Source organism: Gallinula chloropus (genome assembly GCF_964237585.1).
Source record: "Gallinula chloropus genome assembly, chromosome: 7".
Taxonomy (NCBI): domain Eukaryota; kingdom Metazoa; phylum Chordata; class Aves; order Gruiformes; family Rallidae; genus Gallinula; species Gallinula chloropus.
The window spans coordinates 30,484,978-30,498,745 of NC_140092.1; the positions used below are offsets into that span (position 1 = coordinate 30,484,978).

Sequence of the window (13,768 nt, forward strand, 5' to 3'; positions counted from 1 at the left end):
AGACTATCAAAAAATGAAAGAAGGAAGCACCATTGAATTTAGCTTACAAAAATAGTGCTCAAAGAAAACAAATACATTTAGCTGATTATTGTAGAAGTAGGTTAGAATAAAATACAAATGTTCCACACTTTCCATAGGTAGGGAATGAAGATGTAGTGACTGTGCCTTATTTACAGGTAATGAATCACTCATATTGATTATGGAATCTTTCATGACAACTACTGAGCTGTCTGCAGATTGACAGTACTGATTCTTTTTTTTAAAAAAAAAAAGAAAGAAGGTTTCAGATCTGTATTGCAAGAGTTAGGAATGACAGCTTTTACATGCCTGATGGTTTGGGTATTTTTAACAGCATCCAGAGGACTGACAACAGATCATTTACTTTCCAGGTGACTGTGTACAAATTTGGGCTCAAAATACTTCTAATAAAATATACATGAAACTTTAAAAATATATACAGTTTGTTCTTTTCAGACTTGAAAATGATAGTGCCGGTGAAATGTTTGTACAAAGTTTGAACACTGTTGTGACTCAGTAAAACTTTGGTCTGATAATGTGTCTCTATTTTGCAATGCAGCAATGAATTGCTCGATTTAAATGAAGGCTTTGTCCTGACTCATTTTAATCATGCAGATAATCTCAAAAGAAATCACAAGTGATCTGAATTTGACCCAAATTCCATACCTTCTTTCTACCCATATATAAATGTATTAAGCTACAGAAGAGCAAATGTACGTACAGAATGTCTAACTGCATGCTGTGTTATTCCCTGGACTTAACCAAGAGAAAAGTAACAGGACACCTGGGTACTACAAGATTATTTATGGAGTTCACTCCTGTAAGAAACTGTGCGTAGGAGAGGAAAAGTTTTGTTAGAGGAGAGAAAAACAATTCCATGCAGTCAGTGGTCACAGCTGGGGAAAAAACTGTGTTAAATATTGCCAACAATTACTGTGAATTCACAAGTACTATGACTGAAATCTGTACCTCAGTAGAAACCAAAAACTGTTGTAGCCCAGAGGCTACAAACTTCACAAACCTGTATGTTGCTAACAGCATTTTAAACAAATCTCTTCCAACTCCCCAGACTGTTTCTTTTTAATGCACTTACAAGAGATACTTATTGTATTTTCAATTATTTTAAGCAAAGCATTTAAGCAAGCACTTTAGCTGAACATACAACTGTGCAACAACTTAGCATCATTTCCTATTACCAAATCTGCTATGCCAATGATTATTTTTGTTAACAACTGTTGCAAAACATACTGTCAGACTGGGAACGCAGAAGACTACTAACGGAATACTTGTCCGTGTAATGGGCTAACAGACAAGTTTGAATGCTTTTCCCCTTTGACAACCTGTTTGAACAAAAAGGAGGAGGAAAAAAGGAAGGATAATTACATGAGAAGTGGCAGCAGTGTTGGTTAAGGTGGTGCCATCTGACACAGCAGACATCTGGCTCAAGGTTGGGGAAGGTGTTTCAGAGCAGTCAGTAGTATCATAGCTACAAGTCTGCAGCTCATCTAGAATGGCTGTGGAGGACTCACTCACTGTGCGGGAGGAGCACTCACTCATGGCAGAATCTGTGCTTACAGAGGCAGTTTCGTTCCTGTGGATAATACTTTCAGAAGCTAGGTATGGGCATTTATATGGGAACTGTGACAGGGCTGGGGTTTTATAAAAGCGTGAAGGCAAAAAATCATCAAGCGTTGCAAAAGAACATGGTACTAGATGGGTGCCACTGTCTGGTGAGAAAGAGGCTCTGTTAACTGGTACCACAGGAGGAAGAAGAGGCAGTGGAGAAGCTTCTGTTGCTGTTTGTCTGTGTGTCTGTGAAGCATTTACCTCCATCACAGGGGCAGTTACTTTCTGGTTTCCAAGCTGAGATTTGAGGAAAAAAAAAAATAAGAAAAGAAACAGATTACCAAATGAATAAAAAAACCTTTTCCCTTTGCCTCTTGCTGTGTGTAGGAGAATTACAAAAGCGTAAGGTTTTCAGCAGCCCTAGGAAGTTCACATTCACATGGATTAGGAAATAAACCAACCACGCTCTATATTAAAGTAGGAAAACATGACAGAAATGAATGCATCAAATACTAGTGGAAGCAATGCCAGAAACCATAGTGTGCTGGGGATGAATATTCATAATTCACTGCATATATTAATGGTCTCAGTTGTGCATTGAGATGGTTCACACTATTTATATTTTACATAAATATGAGGCCAGAGAACATCATGTTAATTTTGTTCGGAAAAGGGAAGAAGGGTCTGCAGGTCTGAGTCTCTACATGTTGATCACTTTTTTTGTCAGAGAACAGCTATCATTTTGAAATTAACTGTAATATACAGATGGGCAGGACTACAAGCTAAATGGAACCACTAATATTGAATGTTCAGGTACCTGCAAGGAATAGGTTGTGGACGTTTTTCCCTCTTGTGACTGAACACATCTTCTCCACTGCCTCACTAATGAAAATGTTTGGATGATCTTAGAATTTCCAAGCACCCTGGAAGCACCCTGTCAGCGTACTCAGTAAGGTAAATACATAGGAGCCTTTTCAATGTTAGAAGACATGAGGATTGTTAGGGTAACTGGTATAAATCTGAGGAACAACAAAGATTGGGAGCACAAGAACAGGACATGGATGGCTTCCTACTGGAACAAAACACACTAGCTGTTTGGCTTCGGCATAATTCCTTGAAAGTACAAGGGAACGTCCTCATGAGAGCACTTCTGGAAACTGTCCCACAATGTCTGAGCTTTGTGATCTGTTATTTCAAATCAGTCATGGGACACTGGCTTTAAACTAGTCCTGAAACTGGCTTTTCGCATCTGCAGCTTTTGTGAGTTAGAGAGACATGCAAAGCATGTTGGCATCCAATCTTTGTTAAACAGCTGCACAGATCCTTCTCAACTGCCTATCAGCCACAAGCTTTCAATCAGTTCCTGAAGTATGTCAAAATACTGCTTACTTTGTCACTAATGGTTTCACTTTTGATAGGGCTGAGGAACCTTGGAGTAGCTGCAGGGAAAGACAGTTTGGCATTTTAAATTTTTGTAAAAGAGAGGACAGTAAGATACCACATGTGGTAATTACTACTTGAAAAAAGAGCAACATTTAGTCACAGGTATCACATTGTTACCAATAAATGTTATGGTTATTTCCTATGCTCAGAATATGCAGATGTCTTTAATCATTTAAAAATGTTTTAAGCCATCCGATTAAAATGCCAAAATGGCATTTTAATCCAAAATCTGAAAATATCTTCTAAAGCCCTTTCGGAAGACTTGGAACACAACCCAGACTGTGCTACTTATGAGAGGTCACTGGGGGTCCAGTTCTGTAATTCTTGCTGAGATCAACTAGAATTTACACAAATCATCTTACTGAGGTCAATGGGACCATCCCTGTGAATAAGCACTTTAGAAAAAATCTTAAGCATACGAAGAGATATCCATTGCTTGTTCCAAATGGTTTAAAAGATCTCTTAGGAATTACTGGACCTCTGGGGTACTGAAAAATAACCAGAACCTGCTGTTAAAATCTGCAGTTAAGACAGGGAGGAAACCTAGCAAAATAGCATAAAGTCCTAATCTTATTCAGAGCAATGTTTCAAATCCACCATTGAAAAAATAAAACCAACCCACAAACCAATCTTTCCATAGAGTAAATCTTCAGCAACAATTGAGTATATGACTGCAAAAGGAGATATTTTTTTTTTTCTTAAATAGATAACTAATTTTCCAATGGAAACTTCAAAAGATCAATGGAATACTATTAAAATAATGTTATGAAAAGCAATCATATGCAGATGTGAAAGAGCTGGTTATACAGCATAGTATATTGGGGGTTAAGATGTTTAAGATATATGCATTTATGGACACATGAGAAACAGTAATTTCACCTCAGAGATACATAAGGAGAAGACAGATCCATCATTCATGATGAATTTCATCATCCATGTCATAATTCAAGATCTTCAGCAAAAGACACGAACCAGGAGATAATAAGGGAATTATTATGCATTACAAGGCACAGCCAATAGGAAACTCTGAAATTCCTGAGACCAGATATCCTCCCAGAAGAAAAGTACCATGTAACTGAGCCAAAATATGTAAACTGATCTCTACATTGTTAAAACATAAAATTTTGGAGAATCAAGAAACCTAGAGGGCTTCTGGGTTTGATCTGAGAAGACTGCATGCCTGCTTGAGAAAAGAATGGATGGACAATGCAAGAACAGATATTCAGGGTGCATCCAGAGAGCTAATGAAATTGAGTTCCTGAATGAATTTGTATTTGTTAAATAGCAGCTGATTTCACCAAGCTAAATTCTTAAAAAGAATATTAAGTTGTTATTCTTACAGCGTGGGTAGAAGGAATGCAAGAGTTCTAGGTATTGATTCCCCCCATGAAGTTTTTCAGCCTTGTAGCAAAAAACTTTGCGGTTCTAGAATTCTGCTATAGGTGCAACCATCACTCTGGGAGAGGGGTAAAAATTGTGACTTAAACCAGCATTATTTTCAAAAACTGATTAAATGATTTAAGAAACAGATTGCTCTCAACATGGACTGTTGGTAAATGCTAAAATGTTTAGCTACTACTAATCGGTATTTTTCATCACTATGAAAAATTCCAGAAAACTTTTAATACCAGTTCCATTCAGTGTGCTTCAGATTAGGTTTGTTATTGTTATAGCTACAGCAGAAGAAGCACTAGCAGACGTCAGGTGGATTAAATGCCAAACAAGTACTTAATCAATTAGAATGATGACGAACTAGTTAGACTACATAACTACCTCGGGTTGTGGAGCAGTGCTTGGGAGAGAGAAATGTGTCAACAGAGCCTTGAAGTGAATTGAAAGTCATGAGTGCAGCTTTCTGCTGGTCCCTGGAAATGTTCACCTTCCATCAAATAGTAAAATATTGGAACTGAACAATACAGTTTGTACCCAATTCACATGAGGCAGACAGGCGATCCTGGTATGGGTTTCAAATCAGCTATCTATCATTTTAATTCAGGATCTGTGGGGAGTGGTGTGAGATTACTAATGACACCAAAGTGCTGGCCTTGCTTCAACAGGTCAAGACACGGGTAAGGAGACTCAGAGGTAAGTGAATAAACTCATTTTGTTAATACAAAGCAGAGTTTAGTAATCAACATCAAATTACACCTATATGCTTACACAAATGGGTAAAATTACCTCTAGTTTTAATTATTAAAAGCTGATGTCAGAATCTGCAAACTGATGCTGCAAGTCATATTCCTATGCCCATCTGTACTATCTAGCCCTCTTAATCGAAGATCAGTGTAAGGAGGTGGAGTTCAGCCCTTGTGCAAAACCACACTAGTCATACTTAAAATGAAAATCATGCGCTGGATTTCCTTTGCTTGCCATCTGTTCCCAAAACACTGAAACCTGTCTCTCCCTTCTACATCACTCAATATATTGTCAATAACTAACAATAATGTCTGTGTTAGATAAACTGATTCCTAAAGAGTTTTTTGAATTCTGGGTTTATTTACCTTGATTCACTTGACTATAGCTATAAGGCTGGCAAAAGAAATGCTTTCATAAGCACCTAGTATAATAGTGTTTATCCCTCCAGGACATCAGGAGTAAACCAAGAATTCACTCATCCATGGTATTCAAAGAGGCAGGAAAAATGTTTTCCATCCTCAGTTTTAGAAAGCAGTCTCTTGAACAAGAGGACCAGGGAAGAAAATAAACAAAATACTGAAGTGCAGCTCAGAATTCTTTGTCAGTTTGGAACTTTTGCTTGTAAGAAGTGTGGACAACAGAATTTACCTCCCTCAGTCTCATACTATCAAATACTAATTTCTCCACTGGAACAGATTAGGTTGTTTCTCCTGTATCTGCAGTATCATACAGAGCAGCAATATCTCTCGAGACTGTAATAATGTAAAAAATCCTAATATTGAGTAATGTGAATACTTCTTTTTCCATATATACTTTTAAGGGGTTTAACCTTTCTCTGAGTAGGAGTGTTTACAAAATGTTGCTTGGTGAGTCATACCGCACTTCTGCTTGTTCCTATAGTTTCAGCAGAAAAGCTCCGAAAAGAAGTGCAAATAGGAGCACAAATACAAGATATATTAAAGAATAATGCAAAATCGTTTTACATGAACTTGGACCTTAAAAGCTCTCTCTCAGCTGTCTTTTTCCATACTTTGTGACATAATATAGTTGTACATGTACTCTACACACATGCACATACACAGTATTTCTCATTCACCACCTCTAAAGAAGTGATGATTAGCCAATTTTTACCTCGATTCCTTTCCACATAAATAAATCCAGATGCAAAGGGAGAGTTGTATGTTTTTACAGCACATTTCTAAATGTATTTGGAGTTTCAGTGGCAGCTTTGAACATGGCTGGTGGGCCTAATCTATAGTCTGAGAGCATCCCCAGAGGATACAGTTTAACATAAAAACCTACGACCTACATATACAAAACTATTTTAGCCGTTGTACAAAATCCTGTAGAGCTTGCAAATCTAAAATATTTTAAAAATTAAAGTATCATTGTGCATAGGATACTGAAAGTTAATTTGCCTATGTGAGAGAAATTGTGAACTTTGCAAATACCATGAGATACAGCGCTAAAGGGGATGATAATTTTTGCATTACTTAGAACAGTTCCAGGGTTTCAACCAGAGATCTGAGATAGAAAATAAATCTTTTTAGACTTAATAGCTGTAGCCTTTATTTCTAACTGTAGCCCATGGCATCTTAGCTTTGGGACCTCACCTGACGCAGAATTTTACACCACCTCACAGGCTAATTTGTACTCTAGTTTTATGTATGTATTTTAATGCAATTAAGCTAGCAAGCCCCACTGGCTCTGTGGGTGGAAGGTGATGCCAGATACACATCTTCATACTGTTTAAAATTTATTTTGAAGTCAAACACCAGGGTGGCTATCCATTGAATTTTGCAGGCAAGAGATCAATAATTAAATGCAATGTGAAAAACTGGCTGCATTTGTTAATGATCTCTATGATAAAGGGAATTTTTTTGTCATTTTGTTCAAAGGAACCCAGATGCCAAATTTCTGATCATTCTTCCCACACACTGAACCCAAGGAGACGGCAGAAAAGAAATGCAGAATTGCCAAACAAGTCACAGCCACTTCTCTTTCATCAGCTCACAGTGCAAATAAGATTCTAAAATTAAAAAAAAATTGCAAAATAAGTTTTGACTGAAAATTCTAAAAAAAAAAGAAGGTAGCTAGAAGATAAATTATTTTTGTCATTCTCATTAGAGTTTGAGTATTATTCTGAGTGATAAAAAAAGGCATTTCCCCTAATTCTTCTTAGCTGTTTGAGAGACACTTGGGTTTATCTAAGCATATATACTCAGACACTTAGATATATCTAAGCATCATAATGTTAGCAGGCTGAACAGCTATTTTTAAGTGATAACATGGACCCATAAGATATATTGGCCACGCCGACAGCTGTTCTACTGACAGCATCCCTTGATGCCCATATTGAAAAGGCTTGCAAGCTTGCCTCCTATAACCTTCATACCTACCCTATCCACCAGAAAAAGCTCTTGCTCAGTCTTCAGTACTGCTTCTGACAGGATTTCTTTCCTCTGCTCTCACTTGAACTGATGTGTACTACCTGACAAAAATCACTAAGTAGCACACTTTTTTTCTAGAGTATAAAGCGACTTGTTTTTCTTAAAATGTACTAAATTTTTTTGTATCATAATGGAAGGGTTTAAGATGATAGTTTCATCTCTAATCTTGAGAAGGACAAATGTGATTAATTCTTCTGTGCTCCTGATTGTTAATGGAATGACTTCAAAAGGAGCACTGCAAATTGTTGATGTGATTTCACAGAGCTTTATTTTGATCAGAATTTTCACTTGGGAGTTGAAAGGGGGAATTGACACATTACAAGTCATAGAACTTACCCTGTAGCTAATGCAGATACTGGTTGATGTGATGCTCTGAGAGAACCCTAGTCAGAGAGCCAGATGGGTTACGACTATTAACAAAAATGGGGCTGTTGATGGCCTTGAAGTCGGGAAGACTGTGCCCTATTCACTGCAGAGCAGCCCCACTGATTTCAGCAGACTGTGATGAACACAAGTGGAATAGGTTGATGATGGGATCCTCACTCAGACAAAGCTTTGAGGCCTATATGCCTACCCTTTTCTATCCATACTTGATCCTTCCAGCACATATGGCAACACAATGCTTTAATGCAACACCTCTAGGAAGAGGCACTTAAGCAGATGCATCACCTACAACTTGCTAATTTCCTGTTGTGAATTTGCATAAAGTACTCACTGAGGAACAAAGAAGTCTGCCTTCCAGCTCAGGGATATTTTTTTATTCCCCAATACGCTTCCAAAAGCTTCAGGTTATGTTCAGCTCTGTTTTGACCCACGTGACAGGTAGTTTTACCCAGAGAACACAAGGTCTAATTTTGATAACGTAAGTATAGCTAAACAGAGGGTTATTAAGTGATTCATGGATGATCTAAAATAAAAGATGGAAAAATTAAATATACCACATGGTAATCTGCAGCCTGTGAAGAAGGAAGAACTGTAGACTTTTGTCCCAAGTCCTTTGAAGACATCTTTGAAGTGTCTGGAGAAATACTAGGTGGATGTTCTTGGATTTCAGGCTCTGCTTTATTGTCAGGGATGGGAGCTATCTGAACGGAAAGAGATGCTGTGTGTATCTCAGGCACGGGGTTACAGGCAGGTGTGACAGGCCTTTGTGGAAATACTGGCACTTGAACAGGCTCGAGCTGTTGCTGTGTATTACACTGAATGCTACTCGCTGGGTCACGTGTCCGGGTTAATTTCAGGGTAGATACCTTACGTTTTTGAGACTGTTGCCTTTGGCCTTGATGGAGAGCGGTACTAATACCAGCTACTGTGCTTGTGCCTACACTGGAGGTCAGTGGTTTAATGATTTTTTGTGCATAGGACACACTTGTGTTAGATATTTGAGAAGACATTGCCTTCTGGACAGACTTCTCGTTAGTGTAATGGGCAGTATCTGTGGGAAGGGGTTGGGCTGGATCAGTTGTTACTGCCTGGAGGTTAATTTCGTTCTTGTGATTAGTTACCCTGGCTTTCCGAAAACTTTCTTTTCTAGGGGGTGGCAGAGGTGCCTTATTTGCCAAAAGCATCCACACACAGCAAAATAACATTGAAGAAGAAACAGAAAGAAAGTAAACGTTAGCAGGAGATATAACTCAGTTCAACTTTTATGTTCAAATAAAGAAATTAGCAACTTAAGGGGCTGCATCCCAACATTGCTCAATACAACAGGCAAGTGAATTGGTCAGGTTCCCACCACCTTTTCCTGTGCAGGACTGCACAGCTTCTGGTTAGAAAGCCAGATGTTTCATTTACTCAGAGTAAACTGGGATTGGAGGGGAGCCCACAATAGCCCATTTTCTTTTTAAAAAAAGTTATTACACTGAGTAAGAATGATTACTATGAAATTCTTTAGATATTTAAGTAATTTACAGAACATACTCCATCATCTTAGATAACAAACTATTATTCACAGGTAACACACGTATATAAAACACATGAGCCTCTTAAACCTTTGAATTACAATCATGGCAGAGACAGTATTGACACTGGTGTATGGTATTCTTTGGATAGATAAGTATGTTTCCAAATTAAGTCTATTTTTTTTTTAGCATGCTCTAATTATATTCTTCTGTAAAACCGGCAGGAACACTGTCTGCCTTATAATTAATAAACCTTTATCCTCAGGTACTATTTTGATGACCAATGCATTTCTCAGAATGTAAAATATTAATAGATATTCTTTGAAGTCCGGGAACACTCCTAGAAAGCTTTTATTTGTTTGTGACCTAGTTTTATTGAGCAGTCTAGTTCATTCAAAGAAATTTCTGGTAATTAACCTGAAGGCATGAGTCCTGTGTGGAGTCTATGCAGTAAGACAGCTTGTAAGGACCCATAGGAACAGGTGCCCCACGCTATCCGGAAGACTTCAGGACAATGTTCTATAGGGGTATCCCATCTACATATGCTATCTCCCAGGAATAACCCAGACACAAGTGCCAAAGCATGAAACTTGGTGTGTTCAGTTTTACCTGAGTTGGTGATTTTTTATCCTGTAGATTTGGCCGCACACTCCTAAAACCTTTTGCTGTAAGGGATGAACTGCTAGCATCTCCATTCAGTGTCTCTCTGCTCCCATCATTGTAAGATCTCCAAGCTTTTGCAAGGAAAAAAAGAACCAAACCATTTTTTAATTATTAGATCTCTATATTGGTATCATAGTAGCAAAACACATGTTAAATAAACTATGGGAAATTTTAGCTACTACGGAACTGATATTGCTGCTTTAATCACCATGGAAGGAATGTGTTTCAGTGGTGGTTAGTAGGTTAGAGTGATGGTTGGACTTGATGATCTAAAGGGTCCCATCCAACCAAGATGATTCTATGAAGTTATAAGAACAGGGATAAAACATGCCACTTCAGAGAATATTTATCTTTAAAATTCAGAAAACTCAAGCACTGACAGTACTGCTGGTAGCAGTTTTACATCTCCCCACAACATTCCTACAGGCTATGGATTTTAACCTTTCAAGCCCTTTTGAGAGGCTGGTGCTTCCACCCTTGTGCAGAGCGGGCTGAAGTACTTTCACAAATCAGGTTCTTGAATATCACAGCCGTGTCAGGTTTTGAAAAACATTGCAGCTATGGTAAGTTTAATTGGCTTGCTGGTTTCACCAAATTTCACCACAACACCCAATCAGTTCTTCTAACAATGCATCCTATTTCCATACACCTCGATTTTCCAACCAACCATTTTTTTTTCTCTGTCCCCAGAGCTGTAGAGTCCTCAGGGCATTGTCCAAACATAGAGGGAGGTTCTACCCCTGCCTCAACAAGTTACAGATTTGAAGATGAAATATTGGAAGAGGCTGGGAAAAGTAACACATTATGTGAGCAGGCTGCTAAGTGGGGTGGGCAGAACTTGCAATCCTGACTAAGGGACTAAAAATGAAACAGCAAGTGCCATCGAAGCTAAAGGTGGCAAATTAGCAGCCTGTATTGTCCCACACAATTCATTTTCTGACAACATACACTGTGTTACAGGAAATAGTGCTTCCTAGGAAAGACCTGAATTTGAGGTCTTAACCACTTGCAATTATTATAACAATTTCAGCCGCGCTTGCGTTACAGAATGTGGATGTACGGAGTAATGACATGAAATGGAAGATTGTTCTAATTCAGCCACTTACATAGTATTACACTGATGCATAAATAACACAGCGTCTTACTTACCTGAATCTGGAGACTGAGAATCAGACCCTGAAAAGGAAACATCCAATATTAGTTTGTGTTCGAAATGAAAGTATGATGACATAACTTACAAAATATGTAGGAGTCTCTTTCTTCAGTTACCTAATTCCCTCCTGTTACGTAAGCACACCCCAGAATACTAGACCATAGGAAGCTATGCAATGTTTATTGCATGAATTCTACAGAAGGTTATAATGTGCTGAGAGTTACTGTTATTTAATCACTGCTGTTTCAAACAGTTGCTGCGGGGTTTTTTTTTCCCCCAATAAATAGTGTAGCACGATCTAAAATCTAGGTATCAAAAGAAATATTTCTTTAAGAGGAGCTGGAAAGGTTTAATTCAAAACTAAGAAAGACGCCTACAGATTCTGTCAGGATTTTCTCTCTCCCTTCACACCAGAATGTGTGATGCTTTCTTCATCACTTCAAAGCAAAACACAGAAACTGATACATATATACTGCCAGCACAGAACAGATTTGAAATTCTGGTGGGTTTTTGTCTTCTTTGATTACTTGTAGATATAATAGTGTTTTTCCTCCTAAAGAAAATAAAATTATGACATCTCTAAACAAATTTAAAAATATTTTAATGCCAAATAATTGTGGTGCTAAAAGCACTCCTTATTCCTAATTTTAAGTGCAACAAAGCAAGACATTAAGATTTGTATTGCACATTTAAATGATAAAAAAATTGTTAGAAGGGTCGCCAACAAATAAGAACCCAATGTTTTCTTAAATTTGCATATGCACAATAATCCAAATAACCCTTCCACAGTCTTTACAAAGAACTGCAACTGAATTTTTAATCTGCCTTATAAATTCTAACAGTTCTTTTCCTGCGGATTAGTCTTCGAAAAGATGTACAAAACAAAGACTTTATCTTGCAATTATTTTCTGTCTCATTCAATATTCAGTTCTCTGTGTTGTGCTTGTTTGGTGTGAACACTGCATGTTCAGATTGGTGTAAATTAGGCTACACCACTCAAGATTCTCTTTATATTTGCAATTATTTAATTCACTGGTGAACCTGGGCAACTGACACCCATTAAGATTTCATTTTGCAAAACCAGACATGACCATTGCAAAGAAGCAGTTCTGCCTGTCTACTGAATATTCTGCATGTTTTTATTGTTTTAAACATTTTTAGGAAAACATGCTTGATAAATGGCATTTTTAAATTTAGTCTGGCTTCTGATGATCATTTCACAAAAACATTCAGATTCTTTTCCTTTGAGAAGAGATTTAAAGTAAGTTGCAATAAACAAAGTTTGTAATAAACCAAACCTATTGTGCATTCTATATTATCTTGAAAAAAACCCAGGGGACATGAGACCCAAAATATGTATCAAAGGCAAAATCAATTTACAAATAGCTATTTTTTTCTTAAATGTTCCTATTTTAATTTTTTTTTCATTAATGGCTACTAAGCATAAGCAGAGAGAAACTAAGGCTACTTTTTAAAGAGCATTGTAGAAGTAACAGACCTGTCAGTGGACCAGAAAATACGGTTACCCTTCTCCTCCTTGCAGAGTACTATTGCAGGAACGTGTAACGCTATAGAAAAGCCATTCAAGGAGTAGTATCTCACTGGTTAGTGGTTATACCTGAGGCCAATAGGTTTGGAGAACTCTGAACTCTCTTCACAGCTGTTAATGTGACAGACATTGCAGCACGTTTGCGAGCACACCCACCGCTATCTGGAAGCACAAAACAATACAGACAGCAGCCCCAGACAAAGGGAGCAAGCACATGCAGCATATTGCAGTGGGGGATACACCAAACACATATGAAAATATGCATGCAGTTAGGGAACTGCTGCAGGAACGTGTAAATTTGCAAGTTTGGCAGATTAGCAGAATATGTAAAATTTCACAAGCTTTAAACAACAATGAACCTCACACAAAATAAGTAAAGAAAGCAATATTTAGTACTTAATCCACTAGGGAAATATATACATTCTGTTACCTGAAAGACTGCTTAATTATAGCTAATTAGCAAAAAACAAACAAGTAATCAAGATGAAGGATTAAACATTCCAGAAGTAATATTAATTAATAATCTGCACTGTAAAATCATTTCATTGTAAGCATTAGAAAGACGCCATTCATAAACCAAGCTTATGTTTGATCAGCTGACAAAGTGCTTTTGTTCAATCTTTTGGATCCTTTAAGCTCAAGAAACAAAATTACTAAGGATGGCATATTTTTTATTTTATTTTTGGTGGAACATCCTTGTTCTCCCTCCCCTTTAAACCTAATGGAAGGTTTAAAAAAAATGCATGTCTGCAACCCAGTAACATCCCAAGGGATGACTAGAAATCTAAAATCATTACTCTGAACAATAAAGAATGGAAAAAAAAGTTTTTTCTGGATACTCTATGAATCCTTTCTTCCCTTACTCTCTGTTCCTCTCTCACTCTGTCTT

The 13,768-nt window shown here is 37.5% G+C and overlaps 1 protein-coding gene across 1 annotated transcript in view; it reads right to left on the reverse strand.

The window, feature by feature from the left end:
• The window catches only part of SORBS2 (sorbin and SH3 domain containing 2), a gene marked incomplete at its 5' end in the record, with an annotated part of 69,401 nt that extends 56,392 nt beyond the window's left edge, over nucleotides 1-13,009 (reverse strand). Inside the window, 3 exons of the mRNA XM_084266597.1 lie at nucleotides 10,124-10,248; nucleotides 11,327-11,353; nucleotides 12,949-13,009. Coding sequence (XP_084122723.1) covers nucleotides 10,124-10,248; nucleotides 11,327-11,353; nucleotides 12,949-13,009 — 213 coding nt within the window. The remainder of the gene's footprint in view (nucleotides 1-10,123; nucleotides 10,249-11,326; nucleotides 11,354-12,948) is intronic.
• Between the last annotated feature and the right edge of the window lie 759 nt (nucleotides 13,010-13,768).